The sequence below is a fragment of the Lynx canadensis genome, chromosome A3 (genome assembly GCF_007474595.2).
Source record: "Lynx canadensis isolate LIC74 chromosome A3, mLynCan4.pri.v2, whole genome shotgun sequence".
NCBI classification, from domain to species: domain Eukaryota; kingdom Metazoa; phylum Chordata; class Mammalia; order Carnivora; family Felidae; genus Lynx; species Lynx canadensis.
Window position 1 is genome coordinate 22,981,726 of NC_044305.1, and position 25,166 is coordinate 23,006,891.

At 43.8% G+C, this 25,166-nt stretch overlaps 3 protein-coding genes and 1 non-coding gene across 5 annotated transcripts in view; 1 reads left to right on the plus strand and 3 right to left on the minus strand.

The window, feature by feature from the left end:
* CNBD2 (cyclic nucleotide binding domain containing 2) overlaps positions 1-6,306 on the minus strand; it is a 65,932-nt gene extending 59,626 nt beyond the window's left edge. The window contains exons 1-2 of the mRNA XM_030309694.1: positions 6,026-6,306; positions 3,459-3,512 (exon numbers count right to left, since the gene is read on the minus strand). Coding sequence (XP_030165554.1) covers positions 3,459-3,512; positions 6,026-6,286 — 315 coding nt within the window. The 5' untranslated portion in view covers positions 6,287-6,306. The remainder of the gene's footprint in view (positions 1-3,458; positions 3,513-6,025) is intronic.
* A 69-nt stretch (positions 6,307-6,375) lies between these two features.
* On the plus strand, positions 6,376-7,300 carry SCAND1 (SCAN domain containing 1). The gene has a single exon (XM_030309692.1). The coding sequence runs from the start codon at positions 6,503-6,505 to the stop codon at positions 7,043-7,045; it is 543 nt and encodes a 180-aa protein (XP_030165552.1). The 5' UTR covers positions 6,376-6,502; the 3' UTR covers positions 7,046-7,300.
* Positions 7,301-8,520: 1,220 nt separating this feature from the next.
* Positions 8,521-25,166, minus strand: part of PHF20 (PHD finger protein 20) — a 174,236-nt gene continuing 157,590 nt past the window's right edge. For both annotated transcript variants that reach the window (XM_030309687.1, XM_030309686.1), the window contains exons 15-18: positions 24,745-24,940; positions 18,407-18,812; positions 16,241-16,424; positions 8,521-10,867 (exon numbers count right to left, since the gene is read on the minus strand). In XM_030309687.1, coding sequence (XP_030165547.1) covers positions 10,725-10,867; positions 16,241-16,424; positions 18,407-18,812; positions 24,745-24,940 — 929 coding nt within the window. In that variant the 3' untranslated portion in view covers positions 8,521-10,724. The remainder of the gene's footprint in view (positions 10,868-16,240; positions 16,425-18,406; positions 18,813-24,744; positions 24,941-25,166) is intronic.
* On the minus strand, positions 19,845-19,949 carry LOC115511336. Its single transcript, XR_003968004.1, has one exon. It is a non-coding gene; the product is annotated as a U6 spliceosomal RNA (small nuclear RNA).

Consider the following 25,166-nt stretch of genomic DNA (forward strand, 5'->3'; position numbering starts at 1 on the left):
AGTGTACTGGGGGGTTGGTAGTAAAAAAGAAGAAACAGGGGCTCCTGGGTAGCTTAGTTGGTTGAAAGTCCAACTTCGGCTCAGGTCATGATCTCACAGTTCGAGGGTTTGAGCCCCATATTGGGCTCGCTACTGCCAGCACAGAGCCTGCTTCGGATCTTCTGTCCCCCTCTCTCTGCCCCTCCCTTGCTTGCACTCTCTCTCTCTCTCTCAAAAATAAATTTTAAAAAACAAAACAAACAAACAAAAAAACCAACCAACCAAACAAACAAACAAATCCCATTGGGGGTGAGTTTCCAGGTTTAATGAAGTAACAGGATATAAATAACTAGACAAAAATCAATTGTATTTTTATATACTATCAAACAATTAGAAACTAAAAATTTTTAAACAATACCATTTGTAGTAGCACTAAAAACACAAAATACTTAGGTATAAATATAACATAATATGTGCAGATTCTGTATGATGAAAACAATGAAACATTGATGTAAGAAATTAAAGAACACCTAAATAATACCAAACCTGGTACCAGTTCCTTTGCATATATTTCCTCACTGATTCTTCAGAGCCATTCTGTGAGGTAGTTACTACCCCCAAGCTCAGAAAGAGTCTGATTTATCTAAGCCATATTATAAAATAATTCATAGCAGCTTTATTTGGAATAGCCCCAAATTGGAAATAATGCAAATGTCTTTCAACCAGTGCCAGGATAAGCAAGCCATGGTGTACATCCCCACTATGGATTATTACTCAGCAATAAAAATGAACAAACTACTGACATACGAAACAACCTAGATGAATTAGATGAATCTCCAGGGATTTATTCTGAATGAAAAAAGCCAGTCCCAAATGGCTACTTACTGTATGATTCCATTTACATAACATTTTTTGAAGTGACAAAATCATAGAGATGGAGAACAGATTAGTGGTTGCCTGCAGCTAAGGATAGGGGGGCTGTTAGCGGAGAGGAATGGGTGTAACCATAAAGTGGTAGCAATTATAAAGGGATTGTCAGAGCCAGACCCGAAGACCTGACTTTTACTGCCTACTTGCTTGTACTCACCAACCTTTGTCCCACATTTTTCCTTAAGTTCTTCTTTCCAGCTTATCTTTAATTCAGGCAAAAGACCCCAAGGGGCATAACATCCCTGTGGTGGGAACAAAAACTAACCCTCAAGCAATAACAACTTCCTGGACAAAGAGTTGCAGCAGGCCCAGATCACCCAGACCAGTCTGAACACAATCCCTGACTCACATTTGTGCAGATGGACCATGGGGCGACCAACTGTTACCTTCACCTCACTATAATACTAAAATCTTGGGGCACCTGGATGGCTCAGCTGGTTAAGCGTCTGATGTTGGCTCAAATCACGACCTCACAGTTCATAAGTTCGAGCCCCGCATGAAGCTCTGTGCTGACAGTTCAGAGCCTGAAGCCTGCTTCAGATTCTCTATCTCCCTCTCTCTCTCTGCCCCTCCCCGGCTCGCACTCTGTGTCTCTCTCTCTCAAAAAATAAATAAACAGGAAACAATCAGCAAAACTAAAAGGCAAGCCAACATAATGGGAGAAGATATTTGCAAATGACATATCAGATAAAGGGTTAGTATCCAAAATCTATAAAGAACTTATCAAACTCAACACCCAAAAAACAAATAATCCAGTGAAGAAATGGGCAAAAGACATGAATAGACACTTCTCCAAAGAAGACATGCAGATGGCCAACTGACACATGAAAAAATGCTTAACATCACTCATCATCAGGGAAATACAAATCAAAACCACAATGAGATACCACCTTACACCTGTCAGAATGGCTAACATTAACAACTCAGGCAACAACAGATGTTGGCAAGGATGCGGAAAAAGAGGATCTCTTTTGCATTGTTGGTGGGAATGCAAGCTGGTGCAGCCAGTATGGAAAACAGTATGGAGGTTCCTCAAAAGACTAAAAATAGAACTACCCTACGACCCAGCAATTGCACTACTAGGCATTTATCCACGGGATACAGGTGTGCTGTTTCGAAGGGACACATGCAACCCCATGTTTATAGCAGCACTATCAACAATAGCCAAAGTATGGAAAGGGCCTAAATGTCCATAATGGATAAATGCATAAAGAAGATGTGGTATATATATACAATGGGGTATTACTCAGCAATCAAAAAGAATGAAATCTTGCCATTTGCAACTACATGGATGGAACTGGAGGGTATTGTGCTAAGTGAAATTAGTCAATCAGAGAAAGACAAAAATCATATGACTTCACTCATATGAAGACTTTAAGAGACAAAACAGATGAACATAAGGGAAGGGAAACAAAAATAATATAAAAACAGGGAGGGGACAAAACAGAAGAGACTCACAAATATGGAGAACAAACTGAGGGTTACTGGAGGGGTTGTGGGAAGGGGGATGGGCTAAATGGGTAAGGGGCACTAAGGAATCTACTCCTGAAATCATTGTTGCACTATATGCTAATTTGAATGTAAATTTTAAAAAATAAAAAGTAAAATTAAAAAAAATAAACAAACAAACATGATAATACTAAAATCTCCACTCAAGGAGGAGCACAAGCCTCATTTACATAATATACACTGCATGTATAGGCATGGATCCTTAAGGTGCATGCACAACCTTATGCCCACCTCTAACATGTGATGACAAGGCCCTCCTTATCTAAATATTCATCCTAACCCCAAATAAAAGGAATCCATTCATCTTTGCTTAGGGAGTCACAGCTTCAGAAGTTATTACCCATGATCTCCTTAGTTGCTGCAAATAAAGTTTACTTTGTGAGCTCTACGTGGTGTGGTCTCTATCTGTGATTCATTAAAAATCAAACTTACTTTAGTTTGGTTACAGGATCTTAGTGCTCATCAAATGTTTCTAGATATTGATTGTGGTACAGCTGCATGATAAAACTGCATAAGCCTGCATACATATACAAATGAGTACTTATAAAACTGGTGAAATCTGAATAAACTCTGTGGCTTCTATCATTGTCAATTTCCTGGTTTTGACATTGTATTATGGTTATGTAGGGCATTACCACTGGGGGAAATTGGATGAAGTGTGCATGAGACCTCTCTGTTCTATTTTTGCAACTTTCTATGAATCTATGGTTATTTCCATATAAAAAAAAATGTATCCAGGCTTCTTTACCACAACCGTCAACAGTACGCCATCAAAAGACACCAGTGTCTGAAAGAGTATGGGAGTCATATTAGAGCTCCCCTGCAGAGATGAAACCAACTGCTTGCCTCTTTCCTTGATTCAACATTTCCTGAGAGTCAACTGGGAATTCGGCCTTGTGTTGAAAGCTAAGTGATAGGAGATGCATCATTTAGGATCCCTTCCCAAGTGAGCTTCCAAACTAGTGCTAATGAAAAGGCCTAATATGGTAAGAACATTGTACTACAAGTCAAAAGAATTCTGTTCTCATGGAACCACTTACTAGTTTTTTTAGTTTGGACCAATCCATTTCCTTGTGGTGCACTGACTTCTTAACCTGGAAAATTCAGGAGAATGGAACACATATAAATATATTTTAAACTTAACCTGGGCCCTGTGGGTGGGTTCAAGGATATCTGGAAACCACCTGAAATTATATGCAGATGTACGAAAATTCCAGAAGAGATACTGTAACTTTTTTTTTCAGATTCTGGGGGCTTACTCACCCATACAGTTCAGAATAACTGAATCTAATTTTTGGATTTGATGTCTAAGGTCCTTTCCATTCTAACATTCCATAATTCTAGCAGATCTCCAAGATCTCTCCATTTCTAATATCTCATTATTCTAATAGGGATGCAAGGAATGGACTAGAGATCTAACATTCTGTGATTTCACGGACCAGAGTTCACTCCCTTTCCTGAGAGTTCAAGGATTCAATTTTTCAACATGGAACTCTAGGCTCTCTATGATTTAACCTCCAAATGACCTTCCAACCTCAGCTTTTATCCCTTTCCCAGACCCTGGCCACTCCCTCCTGTAGTCTAAAGTTTCCACAAAGTTTTGCTCCCATTCACTCTGTGCCTCAGCACTGGCAATGCCTTCTACCTAGAATGCCCCTAAATCCACCCTTTTTCTTGAATCTCAATTTAAAGTTCTCCTCCCCAGTAAAGTCTTCCATGACTCTTCATCCTTGCAGCAAGGTTTGATGTGCTCTCTTAGCCCTGGGCACTGACTGCCTGTTACCACCCAGAGAATAGGACTGTTGGTTGGTTCACTCCGGGCAGTGAATCAAAATGCCAAGGGACGAGGCAGAAGTAAAGGTTTGAAGCTAGTAGGCCTAACAAACTCTACGTCTCTGTTTTCCCACCTCTGGAAATAAAGAAAAATATCACCTTTAAGGAAAACAACATGAAAGCAATAGTAAATGTAAACAGCATTCTGTTTCAGAGACAAAAAGGAGTGGTGGGGATTGAGGCCATCCAGGACAGGACTGAGCATCTTTGTCTAAAAGAATGCTACTCAGCTCTAGGTAATTGTCGATTGGCAGGAATGTGGGTGGGACCAATGTGTTCAGCTCATCCACTTTCTCACAAAAGCCAGAAATCAGATTTGCATGTGAAATCTCCCAATTTTAAACGTCAATAACTAAAAAATATTCAAGACCCACTACATGACTTTCAAGGTTTTTAGGCTGTGAAAACTGTTCTGTGAGGATCCACTTCTACCTATCCAGGAGAGCACATCCCATGGGGGAGGCCAATTTTATATCAGGGCTGCTGGTGTATTACAAGTTACAGTAAACAGGCCCACTCCTTCTGCACAAAGCAGATACAAAACCCTTCACGGGAGGCTTCTGTCTCTGGGCCTTAGTTTCCCTACCTGTGAAATGGCAATACAAAACATAATTGTGAGTCAGCTGTCAAATAGAATATATCACTTACTGAAGGGTTGTCAGAGCTAGATGCTTTTATATGCACTGTCTCGCTGAATTCTCATGATTTCTGAGGTAAATTTTATTACCTCCACATTTTACAGATAAAAGAACTGTAGCTCAGAAATAGCAATTTACCTAATGAAGTCGGTAACAAACATTTAAAAAGCCCTTACTTGGGGCGCCTGGGTGGCGCAGTCGGTTAAGCGTCCGACTTCAGCCAGGTCACGATCTCGCACTCCGTGAGTTCGAGCCCCACGTCAGGCTCTGGGCTGATGGCTCGGAGCCTGTTTCTGATTCTGTGTCTCCCTCTCTCTCTGCCCCTCCCCCGTTCATGCTCTGTCTCTCTCTGTCCCAAAAATAAATAAACGTTGAAAAAAAAAATTTAAAAAGCCCTTACTTTCCAAGGGCTTTAATGATTTAATCCTCTCAACAAGTCTCAAATGGGGGACACCACCAAGGCAGCCGCAGTGCAAACCATACACATAATTTAAAATTTTCTAGTAGTCACATTTAAAAAGTAAAATGACACAGGTTAATTTTAATAATACACTTTATTTGACCCAACATACGCAAAATATTATCAACCTAACATGTTACCAATGTAAAAAATACTGAAATATTTTACTTTTTTTTTTTTTTTTTGGTACTACATCTTGTATTTTACATTACAACACATCTCAACTCCGACTAGCCACATTTCAAGGACTCAGTAAGCCCATGCGGCTAGTGGCCACCATATGGGGCAAGGCATCTACAGTCTATTTACTAATCTTAATGTTAAAAGCAGGACAGAGGCACTTGTCCCTTGGTTTCAAAGGACACGCAAAAAATAATTATGGCACAGTTCTTGAGCATACATTTCGTGCCATGGCAGGGGCAAGTCTTACTATGTGTGTTGGGGATCTTCACACACCCTTGTATTTTGTCATCCTGTCAATAAGGCAAGTGCCTACCCTCCTCTTTTCAGGGAGAGAGGACTTCCCCGGGTCGAGACCTTCCCTACTGCCCGACCTCCGTCCCGCCATCCCAGTCCCGCCACCGGTCGGACGCCGGCCCCAGCGAAACCGTGGCTCGCTATCATCCTAGTCAGGGTCAAGTAAGGAGGCGTGCAAGCAGCGGTAGGTGCGGATCACCTGCGGGCCGAAGTGGATAAAGACCCCTCGGAACTCCTCCTCCTCCTCCGGCTCGTCTTCCTCCCTCTCCTCCTCAGACTCCGACTCCTTTAACTGGTGCTGGGAGGAGCCATCGTGAAGAGAAGCCCAGCGCACGCCTAGCCGGGGACGCCGCCGCTCCCCCGTCACATCCACCTCCTCACTCGACTCGCTAACGCTAGGGGGCGCCGCTTCCGGGAGCTGGGACTCGGCTTCCGGGCTCTCTGGCGCCGAACTCATCATAGAAGCTAATGGAGATTTCCGCTTCCGGCAGCCTCGAGTCTTTTTGGGGAGTTGGTGAGTTGGGCGCGCTGTCGGCCCTCCCCCGCCCGCCTGCCTGGAGGCCTTGTGGGATGGGCCTTGACGCGCGAAACGTCTCCCTCCTCAGCCAGCTCCCGCGCAGACGCAGTGCTGAGCCCACGCCTGCGGAACAAAGGGTGAGGTCCGGAGCTAGGAGTCATGGCTGCGACGGAGCCGAGCTTGGCGGCTGCTGCGGGCCTCACGTCGCCGCCAGAGAAGGAGGAAGAAGGAGCCGGCCTGAGCTCAGGTCCGGAGCGTAACTTTGCGGCCTCCTCGTCGACACCTAAGGCCCTACCGTCTGCCCCCGAACCCTCCAGTCCCAGCGCCGCGGTGTCTGAAGGGATTCCTACGCCTCCCGCGGCTGCCTCCGCGGCCCTGGAGCTGCCTCTGAGGCCCGTAGCCTTGGACTCCCCGCCGCTTGCCGAAGCCGCTCCGCGCTCCCCTCCACAGCCTGGCGGCTCCCGACCCGGCCCCGAGACGTTCCGCCAGCGTTTCCGGCAGTTCCGCTACCAGGATGCCGCAGGCCCGCGGGAGGCGTTCCGGCAGCTGCGGGAGCTCTCGCGCCAATGGCTGCGACCCGACATTCGCACGAAGGAGCAGATCGTGGAGATGCTGGTGCAGGAGCAGCTGCTCGCCATCCTGCCCGAGGCGGCGCGGGCTCGGCGGCTTCGCCGCCGCTCCGATGTGCGCATCACGGGCTGAGCGGCGGAGCTTCGGGCGGCCGGGCTCGGGAGTTCTCTGGACTGGGGCCACTATCGAGTCCGGGGGCTGAACCTGGCTCTCCATTACGCGTTCCTGAGAAATGACTTTTGGGCAGCTCCAGTCGTCGGATATGTCTCTTTCGTTCGTCCTTTACTAGGTTTGTTTTCCCGAGCCTGTTTACTTGCGACCTCCTTTTTGGCTGGTGGCGAGGCCAAGTTGGGAGCCCATGAGAATAAAGCCTTTGTTTTCTGTCCACTTGGCATTTGCTCGTTTTGTGGGATCATTAACGTGTTGGCTAGGCCTGGGCCTCCGCATCTGGAAAATTTTTCTCCTCGCCTCACAGGACCCCACTTGGGATTCCTTTGTTTAGTTGGGAGTCTACGGAAAGAGGGTTTTAACATTCTGGGTTCCGTATTCGCCCCGATGTCTCACTAGAATATGAAATTTGTTTTCCTACCTAAAAAGGTAGTGGAAAGTGGTTGTGGCAGGCAAATAGCAATTTGGCCATCAACCTGCCCTTGGGGCACGGGCTTCCCAAAAGACCCAAGCCAGAGGGCTATTTTAGTGTTTAATGCAGGTCCTTTTGGAGAGCTCCTTGCGAGCTTTGGTTTAAGTCTCCAAAGTGATTCTTGCCATATTTTAGGCCCCTAAGATTTAACAACTGGTGTGAACTAACGAATTATTTTATTGCCGGTTCTACTCATTTTAATGTCTCTCCCAACTGCCTCCCTTTATTATTTTTTTTAATGAACAATTGCTTAGAGAAGAATTTGGCAACATTGTAATTCACAAGCTCTGTTGTGAAATATTAAAGCCTCCTCTTCCTTAAGTCTTGTGCCCACCCAGGAAGGAACTAATTGGGGTCTGTAGGCAGTTTGGATTGGCCTCAGAAAGATCCCAATTGCAATGGGTGCCATCTCTTAATATGAGGAAGGCCAGACCTATCTTCCCTTCACTGCTCTCAACAATTGTAATTTAATAAGTATGCAGCTCACACCACAAAGCATGAGCCAGACTGGGTTAGAGGCTGGTGTAGGGGCATTTTACTTTTGAAATTATTAAAGACCCTTAGATGAATTCAAAATTCTTTTGCATACTTTCTTGGAATTTAGGATCTTAAGCTTGCATTTGCCTCCCTGCAGAAGATAAATCCGTTTACAGTGTAAAAGCAGACTTCCTTTAAAAAGTAAGGTTTATAGAAAATTATGTAATGCACATTAAAAGTAGGGTACAGAACTTTATAGTAACATGATTGAAACATAGCAACAAAAACCTGTTTTATTTTTTTCCAAATACAGATACAGAAGTTTGCATGTTTTGCAAATATTGCTTCAAAGCAACATTTCTATATACAGCGCCTTCTGTTCTAATAGCGCGTAAACATAGATATGTATCCACAGTGCAATGTTGGCTCATCAAGGGTCCACCTTGCATAACACCATTTAAAGAAACAAAATGATTAGTCAAACCAGAACTGTTTTTGTCAAGGCAATTTTTTATAGGTGGATAGTTTTTCTCAAAAGAAAACTTAGGTAGTGTACATATTTCTAAATGGTAACAGTAATCTTTGCAAATAACAGTTTCCAGTGCTCCAACTTGGGGTTAATTCAACTTGACCCAGGAATTGGGGATGGAGCCCCTCAACATGGCTTTAAGTTAGAGAAGCACACTGAGGTTATCAGAACTTGGGAGTCATCCCTGCTTTCCTAAGGACAAAAGTCATGATGAGTGAAATGGGATTATTTCCTTTACAAAATTTAAATAATAGACCCAGTAACAGCCACTTGGCAAAATTAGGGTAATTCAGTTTCTGCTTCCATTTTTGAGAAAGACATGAGATTGACTCCCTTAAAGTTGTAGCTTCTCCAGATGTGATGCTCAAATGTATTTTCAGAAAACAAAAATCAGTAATCTAATAATACAACAGTCATCATACCTCACAGTTGTGGCTACAGAAAATCATCCTGTTTCATCCCTTTTCAGACACACAATTCTATAATGTGGCTGTCTGATAAATTATGCAAAATATAGATGTCATGCACACTCCTTGAACATTTCTTCCCCCACCAGAAACGCCAATGTTAGCAATGGGAAAGAGCCTCTTGTAGAGGAATCACGTCAGCTTTACTACAGATGTCACAGCCACACGTATTCCCTCTGATGGATAAGCTACAGCAGGTCAACTGGTCCTAAATTCATTTTATATCAAATGGTGAAGAAATCACTGGACAGAGCATTCCCTGAAACAGATTTTGGTACAGAGGCCTTCAAGACCACAATGACCTATGTGCCTTAAAGGCCTAATCATTCTGAAGGTCGCTGGAGATACTGTCATTGCTATAGAGATAATGGCTACTTCACGTTTACATAGTAAATATTTGCAGCATATAACATTACAGATTCATAAACCCATAATTAACTTGTGAGTGTTAATGGACAACTGTGCTTTGATTTTTGCCTTTAGTGATAAGTAAACTAAATGGTGAAAGGGGTCATTTCCTCAAAGCATGGAACGTTTTCTTTAACTTTGTCTAGCAAGGAAAAACAAAACAATATAGCAATTACAGGTGGAACAGTAACCTGCAAGACTAACAAATATCGTCTCAAAAGGTACAAACTGTACCTGGACCTTAAGCAGCATAATCACCTTGACCTCACAAAAAAATATAAACAGGAAATCTAAAGTGTTAAAGTATATTAAAACAATTCTGAAAACGTCAGCTACTGAACATACACCCTTCTGGGAAGGAGAAAAGCGGCACATGTAGAATCTGAAGTTTGTTTACAACAATATAAAATAAGGTAATTCCCCAAACCACATCCTTTGTAACAAATCTTTACAGTGAAAAGTGTTCAAAATTTTGGGAACCATTTTTTGGACATTAAATAGAACTGGGAAGCTGTCAATATTAAGAAGTGGGTAGAAAACACTGTCCTTCGGGTTCCAGACCCTGCCTGCTTCAGTTTGGAATTCCTCCTAGATTATTACAGCGAGATTCTAGTTCCTCCACAGGCTGTATGGGCTCTGCTACAAAAGACACAACCCAGCCAACTCTGGGGTAAAAGCATACAAAACTTGTCCCCGGTACCATGAAGTCATGCAAGACATGTGGTGAGAAAAGTGAAGAAGAGTCCTAAGGAGAAGGCAGGGCAGCCAAGGCCTCCGCTCCCTCCCAACCTCCACAGAATGTGAAGTCACGACATTCTCATGAAGCTGGAACAATGTAAATGATGCCTGCTGCCTAAATCCATGCCAGGTAGAAACCAGAAGGTTTGGCATGTGCCCCACCCTGACAAAAAAGTCAATTAAATAAGCTGCAAGTTGAATTTACAACTGTTTCCGACTAAACTTTTTTGGCTCTCATTCCATTTATCAGTGGCACGATTTCAAGTGAAGTTTGTGCAAAAAGACTCACTCACTCTCCATTCAACGATGTGCACAGAAGGGAATCCCAAGAGTCTATTTGCCACCTTCTTGGTAGGCTTCAAGATCAGAGTGCCCTGCCCTCCAGCAGCCAAAATGGCCCCTTTGTCCAATGTCCATCACACCCCTGCCCAGATCCCTGAAGTCAGTCGGTGTCACGTGCATTCGGCATGCTAGGTTTATTTATTTAAATATGCAAAGCTCCTCCTGCAGGTGCCCCAGGACTGTGCCTCCACTAGTTCTGGGTGCCCAGTTTCATGTTGAGCAGCAGAGTGCGATCTGCTGCACCTTGCCCAGGTCCATCAGCAGCTGCTTGATGCAATGTTTGAGCTGTGGAAGCCTGGCCAGCGGCTCTGGGGGCTCCAATTCCCCAGTGTAGTCCAGCCAGCTCTCCAACACTGTAGGCAGAAGAGAGAGAAGACCCAGTGAGTTCCCAACACTTCATCTGTAAGAACATCAGCAAGAATCTCAGCACCCTCTCCCATCTACTACTCATAGGGGGCAAGGAGGGAGGACCACTCAGGTGACACTGACTCTACACCCTCTCTACAAAGTATTACCCCTAGGACAAGGTTCAAATGCTTCAGAGCAGCACAGTCTAATAGAACTTTCTGCAGTGGAAATGGTTGATGTCTGTGTTGTCTATACAGTAACCACTAGCCACATGTAGCTAACTGAGCACTTAAAACCTGGCTGGTACAACTGTGTAACTAAATTCAAATTTTATTCAATTTTAATTAATTCAATAGCCACATATAACTAGTGACTACCGTATTAGTGTAGCTCTGGAGTCTAGAAGGCTTTAAAGAACCCACCTTTCTCAGTGTTACTCCCCATTATTTATAAGGCTTTCCCTCATTGGACATCAGAGATCCTAATGTTTTAGCCTCCTGTTAAGAAAAATAAGAATCTAGGGGACGCCTGGGTGGCTCAGTTAAGCATCCTACTCGGTTTTGGCTCAGGTCACGATCTTGAGGTTTGGGAGATCAAGCCCCACGTCAGGTTCTGTGCTAGACAACATGGAGCCTCCTTGGGATCCTCTCTCCCTCTCTCTCTGTCCCTCCTCTGCTTGTGTGTACTAGCACATGTGCTCTCTCTCTAAATACACAAACTTTAAAAGAAAATTTAAAGAAAAAAGAAAAATGAAGATCTAAAGGGATTTGAAAAGGTCTATTTTTATCACTATAAGCTCTGATTTGCTTCATATTCTTATCATCAGTAGCACAGAATACTCTGATTTTATTTTCTAAGTATTTAATGTAATATGTCCAATTACTCATGATCTTGACTGTATTGGTTCAATACCTAAAAAGCTGCCTTGCCTCTGAGAGCAGGGATTTCTCTATAGAAGACGTTTATTCTTCCCCAAGCCATTCCCTGAAGCTCAGGCATTTGGGGGAGAGACCACATTGGAACCATACATCTTTGACATGAAGCCAGCCCCTCCAGGGAGGCCCTGTGCTCACCCTAGCTTGCCTGGAGCCTTTCTAGTTCATAAATCAACTTGTACTGAGCATTTTCTGGACCCTTGAGCCAAAGGTACAGAAAGAGCAAGATGCACCTCACACATAATCCTTTTCCATCCTCAGATTTGGCCCTCCTTCTTTCTTCGCACCTTTCAAAATTCTTTGTTCCCTATAAGTTACTTCTCAAAGAAATCTTCCCCAACTCTACCCCCTGAATCTGGTCGCTGGGTTAAGAATGCTGTGCGATCACATGTTCTCCTCCTCTGGAGTACTTACCATGGTTTATAATTATATGTAATGGGATAATTTAATTAATACCTACCTCTACCACAAGATCAAGCTCCATGAGGGCAGAGGCCAAGTCTGCCTTGCTCACCACGATATCCCTAACACTCAATTATGCCTGAAACATAGTAGGCACTCAACAAAGGCAGTGGGAACGGCCTAGCAAAGCGCCCCACTGACTGCTCGGGCTTCACAGAGCTCACCTACCACCCTCTGATTTCTTGTTGGTATTTGGGGATTCCAAGAAGGAGAAACGGTCCCTCCCCTTCATCCCAACAAGTACAAGGACTTGAAAATAAGAAAAATAAGACTGCCTTCTCAGACATGAACTTGAAAGCCAAGAGTAAAGGATCAAAGTCATGTGAGAGTACTAGTGACCTGCTGAGCAAGAAAAACTCCATGGTGACCAATTTCAATACATCAGTAAGTCTTTAAGGAAAAAAACTAGAAGGGGGCACCTGGATGGCTCAGTCAGTTGAGTGTCCAACTTCAGCTCAGATCATGATCTTATGGTTTGTGGGTTTAAAACCCACACTGGGCTTATTTGCTGTCAGCATCTGAGCCTGCTTCGGATCCTCTGTTCCCCCTGCACCTCCCTTGCTTGTGTTCTCTCTCTGCATCCCTCAAACATAAACAACAACAACAACAAACAAACAAAAAAAAAACAACTAGGAGACAGGGGACTGCTTAGCAAAAGGGCATGAGAATAAACAGAATAAATGGAGAAAAGTCAATGCCGGAAGAGCCCATCTAGATGAGTATAGAAAAAAGGCAGTCAGGATTCGCTGCGTCAATTCCGACAGAATGTCAGTCAGTCCATCTTTCCTTGACAAGATGATCCTACAACTGCTGAGAGACCCCTCTTATGGTCTTGTAACTACTTCAGATTTGGTACCAGGTTCACCAAAGACATACCCCAACACTATGGTGACCTGGGAGGCATGCACAGGGAGAAAGAACACCAGACTAGAAGACTCTAGGCTACTCAGTATTCTCTGAGCTTGGTGAAGAGGAGGGTTTAGAGACCCTAAGGTGGAAGCCTTCTCTCTAGATCTGCAGGACTGAAGACCAGACCCAGAACTGTATGTATTAGTAGCCACTAGTATCTTCTCTGGAGCCCAACATCCAGCAGGCCAGTCTTCTTTCTGTACTGTGTTCTGGACCATCACCCCATTTCTCTTTTAAGGAAGCTCAATAGCTTCTCAGCAATGTAATGATTCTAAGCAATGCAGGAGGTCACACAGGTAAAGTTTCATTTCAAATACACTCTCTCAGACCATCCAGATAGAGGCCAATGCTCCTTAAGGTAACATTTTTTTCTTAAAATAGTATTGCTCATGCTGGGGTGCCTGGGTGGCTTGGTCGGTTGAGCGTCCGACTCTGGCTCAGGTCATGATCTCGTGGTTTGTGGGTTCGTGCCCTGCATCAGGCTCCGTGCTGACAGCTTGGAGCCTGGAGCCTGCTTTGGATTCTGGGTCTCCCTCTCTCTCTGCCCCTCCCCCACTCATGTTCTGTCTCTCTCTCAGAAATAAACACACATTAAAAAAAAATTTTTAAAAAAGTATTGCTCATCCTAAAAGATTCAATATTTTCATGATCATTAAAAATCTTTTGTTTACAACTGTTTACACTACTAAATTATTAAGCTATGGTTAATACTGAAACAATAACTTTTTTTTTTTTTAATGTTTTTATTTCTTTTTGAGACAGAGAGAGAGAGAGCATGAGCAGGGGAGGGGCAGAGAGACAGCAAAACACAGAATCTGAAGCAGCCTCCAGGCTCTGAGGTGTCAGCACAGAGCCCGGACGCGGGGCTCAAACTCATGGACTGTGAGATCATGACCTGAGCTGAAGTCGGACGCTTAACCGACTGAGCCACCCAGGAGCCACAATAACTATTTAAAAGTATAAATTAGTCAATATAATAGCTTACGAGGCTACTTCTTAAAAGGAATACTGTATCCAAATTCTTATAAAAGCTCAGTTTATCTTAATGGTATTTGGATGAACTGAAGAGTTGTCTCTACTGTAGCTGAAATAAAATAGGATTCTGATAAAAATACAATAGAAAAGTCTGTCTGAATAAAGTCTTTAAGAATTATAATTGATTTTCACACTTCAGAGCCTGGAGTTTCAGAACAAGAACAGAGTATGTGACCCCAGAGCAGCAGGACACACAAGAGGCCCTCAAGCAGGTCAGAGAAGGGAGTCCAGGCTTATCCTTCTCACCACAGTGGCCATGAGACTGGGTGGGAACAGCAAGTCAGTGAGTAAGAAGTGGGTAAACTCTGGGACACCTGGGTGGCTCCGTCAGTTGAACGTCCGACTTTGGATCAGGTCATCTTGCTGCTCATGGGTTGGAGCCCCACATCAGGCTCTGTGTTGACAGCTCAGAGCCTGGAGCTTGCTTTGGATTCTGAGTCTCCCTCTCTCTCTCCCCATCCCTGATCACACTCTCTCTCAAAAATAAACAAATCTTAAAAAATTTTTTTTAAAAAGAAAAAAAAAAGAAGTGGGTAAACTCTGATGTCTGCTCTAAGGCCAGGCTCCTCTGGCAACAGAACATTCTCCCTGTTTCCACAGTGCTAATCCAGGGACCCAGAACCACTCCTACTGCCATTCTCTCAAAACCCATAATTTCTAGTCTGGCATTTAATCCTCTTTTAACTAGCAAATAGCAAGGTTTTCAGACAGTGGCATCAGTTACAATTCTAAGGAACCCAAGAAAACCTTTTAGGAGTAAAAGAGACAGAAACACTCCCCCTTCAGAAATGCCCTCAGAAGGGACCCTGAATTAGTCTCCCATTCCTAGTTCCTCAGGAGTGCCTCAGAGGCAGGAAAGAAGCATAAAGGCATAGAGTTCTCACTTTCCTCCAACAGGGTAACCCTTTCCCAGTCAAGCCAGTCCTTTCATCACCCACCGAGTCACCCCCTCTCCAGCAGAAAACCTCACTCTCTTCAAGGCTCCACTTCACACCCAAGACTTCCAGAAAGCCTTCCTGTTTCCCCTCACACACTTCTTTGGCAGGGCCTCAGCCATACACGTGCCCTGACCTATGGGCCCTCATGACTCTAGCTTGCATAACATATGGTATTTTTCTGAGTTATTTCATGAAAGTAGTTTTATGTCCCCAATACAGTAACAGTAGACAATATATTCAGAATCCTCAAACGGAATATTTATTTATTTATTTATTTTTAAAATTTTTTTTAACATTTATTTATTTTTGAGACAGAGAGAGACAGAGCATGAACAGGGGAGGGTCAGAGAGAGGGAGACACAGAATCCGAAACAGGCTCCAGGCTCCGAACTGTCAGCACAGAGCCCAACGCGGGGCTTGAACTCACGGACCGCGAGATCATGACCCGAGCCGAAGTCGGCCGCCTAACCGACTGAGCCACCCAGGCGCCCCGGGAATATTTATTTTTAAATTTGGCTCCATTTTAAGATTGAAACAAAAAAATTAAGAAATAAGTGAACTATCAAGAAGGAATTCTATCTTCAAAAACCAAGCTGGTGACATTCTAGGGATCAAAAGTCTGAACTTGATCAAGTTTATCATGACAAGGCCCATCTGTTACCACTAACACCTGGGAGAAATACCCAGAGGCTACCCAAATGACTGAGTCAAGTTCTTAAATCTCTACTGATAAAGAAGAAAGGCCTCATTTTAGATTTTTATGAAAGGCTGAAATAAAAGGTTTCTTCAGATTAATCCTCAAAGACATCCAAAACCTCTACTAAGTCAAAGTTGAAATTCCTCACAGAACTTGGTTGGCAAAGGTTTGCTCAGATCGCACACGGCCTGCAGAGAGTCCAGGCACTCTTTCGCACTCTGCTTTGCAGAAGGCACTGGGTAAGTGAAGGAGGCCTCCTGATATCACACAGACCTTAGCAGTGCCTGGTAAATACTAAAAGTAAAGCTTGCCCATCTTGAGAGAAGGATGGGGGTGGATGAGACTGAAAAGAAAGGAGGCAAGAATACAGCTGTCTGTGGAGAGCCTGAGAAGGAGTCCTACCATCCAGCTCCTTCTCGATGGAGTCCATCCTATGTGTGACTTCATCCTGAAGAGATTCCACATGGGTCAGCAAGTTAAACTGCCACTGGTGCTGGGAGCTCAGCAGCCCCTCTCCTCCTCTGTCCAGCAGCTTCCGAGCCGGGGCTTCCTCAGGTAGGACCTTTTTGGAGACATATTCCCTCACCTAGGAATGCAATGGCATTTAAGTTACTAAGTGGAGACAGTTCCCAGTCCCTTCTCAAACAGCCAGTGTTTGCAACCATCTGAAAAACCAGTTGCAGCTTGAATATTCCAAATCTCTATCTCCTTCTCCTCCTGTCTTGCACACCAGGCAGAAGCATGTACCAATCACAAACACCACAAGGCAGCACGGGCCTCAAGGCCTCATAGCTGCTTCCCAGTGACTGGCCCAATGCCCCAGTCTGAAATAGGCCTCACAGAATGGCTCTAGAGCCCTGAGGTTAGAATAGAGCAGGGTGGGTGCAGACAGGGGTTAGTATGTTAGTTGGCAGGAATCAAAGCAGTGTTAAGTCCTCGTTCCATGTCCTGCTGAATGTGTGAGCCTGGATTAGTTCTTCTGCCTCTCTGAGCCTCTGTTACCTTACAGGAAAGATGGAAGTAGTAAAACCTATTTTAAAGGTTCATGAGAATGAAACAGGATAAGGTTTATAAAACACAGTGCTGGCTTAAGGTCAGCTTGCCATCAACGAAAGAGATTTTTAATCATAGTTGTCTTGCTTAGGCCCAGTATTTTCTCATTTTTTTATTATGGGGCAGCTATCTCTAGGAAATCTGCCTAGTCTTCAGGATCACACTTTCTCTGGGGTTTGTGATCTCAACCATTCATTCATTCATTCATTCATTCATACATTCATTCATTTGAAATGAAATACAGCCTAGCTAATATTTATTTAGAGCTGACTATGCAAAGCTTTGTGCTGAGAGCTTTTCACAGATACACTGCACAATAATGGAGAGGACACAGTCACTGGCCTCTCCCACAGGAGACATATCCAAGGAGGTAAAGTGACCTGCTCATGTATCACACAGTACGTGTCTAAGCTCAGACTTGAAACTGGGTCTCATGAGCCTTGCCCAGCACTGTTTAGACACTGGCAAGGGCACAGGCTGAATGAGGTACAATGCCCACCTTTGAGGGGCTTATAATCTAGGATGCCCCACCTGGCAGTATGTACTAACACATCTAAAGCTGGTGATGCCAACCACAGGGTAAAGTCTGAAAGGAAGGATAACAAGGATGGAGAAGCTCTCCAATTACACAAAGCCCTACTGACCAACTCAGGACAGGACAGAATAACACCAGTGAATAGTTAAAGATGATAACACGAGCAGGACAACACAAAAAAGGCTCTAGAAGAGCATGACTTAAATAACAAAAAATTGAGAGGTATTCTTGGGAAAGGTGATGAAAGCAGCAAATATTCTGACGAAATGGACTCTTCTTATGTCAAGGCTACAAAGTTAAATGTCAAAGTAAAGCTACCACAAAATTGTACTGAAAACCTTATACTTAACAAAACACTTGGCTCATCCTTTGCTCATGCTAAGAATCAGCAGCAAGGTGGAATTACAATGTAAACCCTGTTAAGGAAAAAACTCATTTTCCTAACTTACTTCCATTTATCAAGTGCCAATCAACCCTTTTCTCCTTGCTTCTTCCCACCTCCACCCCCAAACCCTAGTGATTATGTGGTTTTGTGGACATTTCCTGCAATCAATGATCTCTGGTTTACCTGGTCTCTCCTGCCTTTGCACCCATTTTTACAGACCAAAAACATACCTACGATAAGCACATTTAAATACAATCTTAAACTAAAAACAATTTTACAACAAACTTCTCCCAAAGAACCCTAAGGAGGGGAACTCAAGCATTCATACACTAAATTAAGAACAAATAATACATGTGGGGGCACCTGGGTGGCTCATTCGGTTAAATGTCCAACTTCGGCTCAGATCACGATCTCATGGCTTGTGAGTTTGAGCCCCGCATCGGGCTCTGTGCTGACAGCTTGGAGCCTGGAGCCTGCTTCAGATTCTGTGTCTCCCTCTCTCTCTGTCCCTAATCCATTCACATTCTGTCTCTGTCTCTCTCAAAAATAAATAAACATTAAAAAAAAAAAGAACAAATACATGTGAACCACATACCTTTAGGGAGCTAGATTTGGAGTCACTGTCCCCCCCACTCCTGTCTTGGTCTAGAGGCCAGCCCAGACGCGGAGAAAGAGAATCATCACCGTTCTCACGGAGGGGGTTGACTGCATCGTCGAGGGCAGAGCCCCGTGTTTCCACCACCAGCTTCTGCTCCACAGCAGGGTAATAGGCGCGGGGCTTCTGATAGCAGTGCTCGCTGGTGATATAGGACTCCTCCACAGACCGGGGTAGGGGCAAGGGCAAGGGCTTCTCCACTGCCCCATTCAAAGTTCTATAGCTTGGGACTTCCTCCTTGCTCCTGGCTTCAGTAACGTGGATGTGTTTGGAATGAGGTCTCCCCTCCCCTGAGTGCTGTTTCCAAGGCTGACACCACAGCTGCAGATCAGGATGCTGTCTGCTTCTGTTGGGAGGGAAACATAGAAAGGGCTCTAGAGTACCTGGGACCACTACAGGGGTTTCTCCCAATAGGAAGAGGAGTTCCCACTTGGGCCATTTGGCCACAAGCCACCATTTGCCAAGCAAAAAGGAACATAAATCCATGGTCTCTGAGGAGACCACTTGCAGGCAAGCTCCCACTGTGGACTCACTCACAGTGAGTAAGACTGGACTTGGAGTCAGAAGACCTGACTAGATTTCAGTTCAACCACTGATTAGCAGTGCAGCTGGGATGAGTCACTCAGCCAGACTCATTCCCATTCCTTCCTCTGCAGAACTAGACTAACCCTCTATCTGCCATTAGCCACTGAATTTGATACAGATTAAGTGAATTAATTCAAATAAAAGTACTCTGTTGGCAGCAAAGTACTCTTCAAATGTGAGTTACTAAAAATAACCTTAACTTATTAATAAGTAGGCATGATAACCCTGGTGTGCAATAGCACTCGGTTACAAAAATACACTGATGACGGGGCAAGGGGGTAGGAATCAAAGTCATCTACATAAAAGCTGTTAATAATTTTTTTTTAATTTTTCTAAAATCTTTTATTCTCACCATCCCAAGGAGCAAACCTTATTGTTAAAGAACAGAGATTCTGGGGTGCCTGGGTGGCTCAGTCGGTTAAGCGTCCAACTTCAGCTCAGGTCATGATCTCACGGTTCATGGGTTCAAGCCCTACATCAGGCTCTGTGCTGACAGCTCAGAGCCTGGAGGCTGCTTCGGATTCTGTGTCTCCCTCTCTCTCTAACCCCTCCCCCACTTGCACTCTGTCTCTCTCTCTCTCAAAAATAAGTAAATGTTTTAAAAAAATAAGAAAGAAAGAACAAACGAACAGGGGATTCTGATCCTTTTTTGAACCACACGTCCCTTTAAGAATCTGTTGAAAGCCCTGCCTACATGTATGTGCACCTAAAACTGTGTTATCACTTTAGTCTTCCAGAATCATTCACTGTTTTAGTTTTGAACCAATAGAGGGTCATTAATCTATTGGATCATAATCAGTTGCAGCGCTTCACGAATTTATGCATTATCCTTGTAGGGGCCAGACTAATCTTCTCCATGTGGTTCCAATTTTAGTCTACGTACTGCTGAAGCGAGCACCATAATCAATCGTAGAAAAAAGAAAAACAGAATATAAAATATCAGAGTGTACCATTCTAAGAAAGAGTAGCTGTCCTGTGAAATTTTAGTTTCAACTTTATACATGTGAGTAATTTAAAATGTATTTCTTACTGCGGGATACACATTTTAAGTTTAAAAGCCACTACCCTAGATAAACTTCACCTTTTACCTCTTCTTTACTACCCAAAACTTCTATTATTACCTTTGATCATTAAATGAAAAGAAGGAAAAAAGGAAGGAAGGGAGGGAGGGAGAGAAGGAAAACACAACAGTGGATTTCTTGAATAAGACCCATCAGTTCCCAGAGTTCCTGGCTGGGAAGGCAGTGCCCTCTAGGGAGCGTTTGGAAACAAAGACACAGACAGGTGCTACCTACTCCTATTTGGTTCAGAGATGGACAGATATGTGAAGTGACCTTTCTAATTGCCACAATGACTGAAAGGTACTACTGATATTTACTTCATTGAATCCGAGAATGCCTAACATTCTATAATGCTTCGAACAATCCTACATGATTGGGATAAAGAAGAATCATCCCACGATATAGTCAACAGTGTCTTCCCAGCCCCCAACTGAAAAACACTGAAACCAGATCAGCAGAAAATCACAAACTTAACTCATCAGCAACTCCATATATGGGTACCCCTCCACACCTACTTGACTGAAGCCTTCCTGCACAAATGGAATAGACCAGAGTGATCTTACAGAACCTAACATTCTGTTCCCAAGGAGCTACAACTCCACTAACTAACAACTAACCTCTCTCACTTCTCCCACTCCAGCAATCACCAACACCCCTTCTATCCACTGGGGAAGGAGAGGAAATGACGAGAGTATCAGGGCAGCCTAGGTCCCTGGATCGCCCCCAAGGGGGTATCACAGCCTGTACCAGGAATCCAAGATACCAGACACACCTCTGAAATCCTAGCTGCATCAGGAAAAATGAGGATCACTGTTACCTTTCAAGTGTACTTAGTCTGAAATCTGTTAACTGGAGCATACAAGCCACAATATAGACCTTCTCTTGCATGAAAATCACAAGTCTTTGCTTCCTCCTCCCTAGAATTTTTGCCCTCCCAGGTAAGACCTAAAACCCCAGCTACTACTCCACACAAAGATAACCCTGGCCTTTCTTTGTGCACCCTGTCAATCATGAAGATGGTACGTATAGCCACATGTCACTTTTTAAATGACAACAAATGCTCTGAAGTTACTGAGTTTTGCATTTGAAAATAATAAACCTGCCAGGCCACTTAGGAACAGTATTTCTGAGAATGAAGACCTAGAGCTTGTGACAACAGAGACTATCCATGTGTACACATACTGGGATCACCTCCCTCCCCGCCCCCAGGATTTTTTCTCCACATATAATGATGAACAAGATCACCCTATACCCTCTTCTGAATTGCTAGGAGAAGTCAGATTTAATTCCAGTACAAAGTCACTGCTATAAAGATGAAGGATCTAGGGGGCACCTGGCTGGTTCAGTCAGTGGAACATGCGACTCCTTATCTCAGGGGTGAGTTCAAACCCCATGTTGTGTATAGAGATTACTTAAAATTTTTTTTAAAAAGATGATTCAGGGATCAGAGATTCGGAAGGGAGAAAGTTCCGGGATATGGGTTAGGGTAAGGAGCAATGGCATTTAGTAAGAAGAAAGAGAACACCATCTGATTGAAACCTCAAATGAAAAGAAATACGACAAAGTTTATAATCATGAACATAACCTGAGGCTTTCCAGGACCGCACATGGACCACCTTCTACCTGCCTCGATTTCTGGCATCTCATTAAGAAGAAATTAATTTGGTATACATGGGGTAAAGCTTTCTGGTTTTATAAAATGTGAGGGAAAAGCTTGTCACTGACATCTTAATCCAGGGCTGTCACTTGATTCAGTTCACCTCAACAGATACTATCACAGTGACAGCTAACTTCCCCCAGCAACTACCTCCCCATTCTCTTAACCTCACCTCCATCCTCACTCCAGGGTTCAAACAGAGCACATAGCTAGCCTTCCCCGCAGTTAGGTGCGTCCATGAAAACTGCCTGCTCTCTCCTGTCTTTCTTTTCCCCTGGGGGCTGAACAGTTGAGGTACAGGTGAGGCTGTTTCAAACATGCAGATGAGAAGAACCCCAATGGAATGCCAGAGCAATAAGACAGAAGGAACCCAAGTCCCCAGGCCCACAGATGGAATCCTGGAAAAAGGCCATCTACCTGATCTGGAACCTTGCCTACTCTTGGACCGTTCATTATGGAAAAAGAAGATTCCATTTTGTTTTAGCCTCTATTTGGGGGATTCCTGTTATAGAACCTTTGCTTTTACCCAAATCAATATATATCAGGTCTGAATGTGCCCTTGCTCAACCGCTCATCTGTCATTCCAGTTCTTGAAGCTAGGCCTCTGTGCACCAGAATCACCAGAATACAAGAGAAAGTTCTACCATCCCAGGGCTCTGACACTCTGCCTGATGCTGAGGGCCTCTAGGACTAATCTGCACAAAGGAAACCTTGTTGGGGAGTGGCCTGTCATGTCTAACTCATGGCACTAGCTTGTCATTGTTGATGGTCCCCTGTGGAAAGGCTCATGGGAGAACCTGAGAAAGTTCTTGACAAGAGAATCAATCCCTTACACAGACTGCGCTGATACAGGAAGAAAATGCATGAAACCACTGAGAAACAGCTAGAAAGGTTAGGACAAGTACTTGACAGGAGCTAGGCCTGGAGTTCTAGACGGGACTCTACCCCTGGAAGTCATGGGAGAGCAGCTGTGCCATGCAAGGCCCCAGATGACCTATTTGGTAAAGTGGGGGTAAGTTATAAAAGCCAACAGACTGAGTAAGAGTGATATGTCTTTCTCAGAGCTTACATGAACTTGGGTCATCTAACACATAGAGTGCAACCACAGAAGGGAATTCACACTTAGTTTAGCTCCTCAAACTTCTGGCTACTAAAAGCCAGAAGCATAGTACCAGAACACCTAAAACTTCTTTTCATGAGCAAACCATGAAGAGAAAATACTTACTGAGCAACCACTATGCTGGAGAGCAGGCCTGCCAACATGGTCTTTTCCAGCAGCTTTCAATTTTACTTTGTTTACCAGTCAAGGGTGTTTAGGATGACTGGATAAACAAAATGCAGTATTACATACAATAGAGTATCATTCAGCCTTTAAAAAGGAAGGAAATTCTGATACAGGCTGTAATACAGATGAACTTTTCTTTTTTAAATTTTTTTTAATGTTTATTTATTTTTGAGAGAGAGAAAGAGAAAGACAGAGTGCAAGTGGGGGAGGGCAGAGAGAGGGAGACACAGAATCTGAAGGAGGCTCCAGGATCTGAGCTGTCAGCACAGAACCCAATGTGGGGCTCGAACTCACAAACCGCGAGATCATGACCTGAGCTAAAGTCGGACACCTAACTGAGCCACCCAGGCACCCCCAGATGAACTTTTGAAGACACTGTGCAAAGTGAAATGAGCTACTCACAAAGGACAAATACTATAGGATCCTATTTATATGAAGTACCTAGTCATATTCAGAGACACACAAAGTAGAATGACAGTCATCAGGGGCTGGGAGGAGGGAAAATGGTAAGAAGTTGTTTAACAGATACAAAGTTTCATTTTTGCAAAATGAAGAGTTATAGAGATTGGTTTCAACAGGTGAATGTACTTAACACTACTGAACGGTATATTAAAAAGTTAAGATGGTAAATTTTATATTATGTATATTTTACCACAATAAAAAAAATTCAGGGGGCGCCTGGTGGCTCAGTCGGTTGAGCGTTCAACTTCAGCTCAGGTCATGATCTCACAGTTCATGAATTCAAGCCCCACATCAGGCTCTGTGCTGACAGCTCGGAGCCGGAGCCTACTTCAGATTCTGTGTCTCCCTCTCTCTCTGCCCCTCTCCTGCTCATGCTCTCTCTCTCTAAAACAAACAAAAAAAAAAAAAAAAAAAAAAAAAAACTGAAAAAGAAAATTCAGAACTGTACAGCAAAATAGTAAACAAACTAAACTATATATACATACACCATATTTTGATAATGGTGGTGGTTACAAGGGTCTATACATTTGTCAAAACTCAATGAACCCTTGGGGTGCCTGAGTGGCTCAATCGGTTACTTCGGCTCAGGTCACAATCTCATGGTTCATGAGTTCAAGTCTGACTTGGGCTCTCTGCTGTCAGCACATAGCCCACTTTGGATCCTCTGTCGCCCTCTCTCCCTGCTCCTGCCCCACAGGCATGCAGGCACACACACTCTCTCTCTCTCTCTCTCTCTCAAAAATGAATAAACATTAAAAAAAAAAACCTAGGGCTGCCTGGGTGGCTCAGTCAGTTAAGCATCCGACTTCAGCTCAGGTCATGATCCCACAGTTTGTGGGTTTGAGCCCTGTGTCCGGCTCTGTGCTGACGGTTCAGAGTCTGGAGCCTGCTTCAGATTCTGTGTCTCCCTCTCTCTCTGCCGCTCCCCTGTTCCCACTCTGTCTCTTTCTCTCAAAAACAAACAAACATCAAAACATAATTAAAAAAAGAACCCTAAATGAACCTTTAAGATTAGCAAACTTAATTATATGTAAATTATATCTGTATATGGTTGATTTTTTTTTTCAAAAAAATGTTTATCGTGTAGATGAGAATTTTTAGTAAAGGTCTCAAACTCATTTGTCTTATCACTGATTTTGTGTCTTTCCAATTTTTCAAATTTATCCTGCCCTCCCCCGCCACGATGTCAGATGTGACTCCTCCCCAAAGCTGCAGGTGCTGCACTTACTGTAAGATGCTCATCTTGAGCTGCAGGCCATGCAGAACCTCGATCACTCTCTGCACATCTCCAAGAAGCTGGTGGGTGGCCACAATCTTCTTGGCATTCTGGTGGGAGTAGTTCTCTTCTAAGAATGCCAGGCCATGCATATGTCCCCTGCTCAACCACTCTTTGTCATACCAGTACTTGAAGCCAGGCCTCTGACCTAAAGCAGTGACAATAAGAGAGTTAATACATGGCCTGATGGAAACCACTGCATCATTGTACAATCATCACATAAATTATTGGAAGGATGGATTGGTGTGTTCATTTTATTCATTCATCCAATATACATTTACTTGGCACCAATATACATTTACTACATGCCAGGCTCCCTAATAGGGGTTGGGGATAAAGCAGTAAGATGTAAATTTCCTGAACTCCTAGAACTG

Excerpts from the sequence above, each read along its gene's own strand:
- SCAND1 (XM_030309692.1), top strand. The coding sequence starts at position 6,503 with ATGGCTGCGACGGAGCCGAGCTTGGCGGCTGCTGCGGGCCTCACGTCG.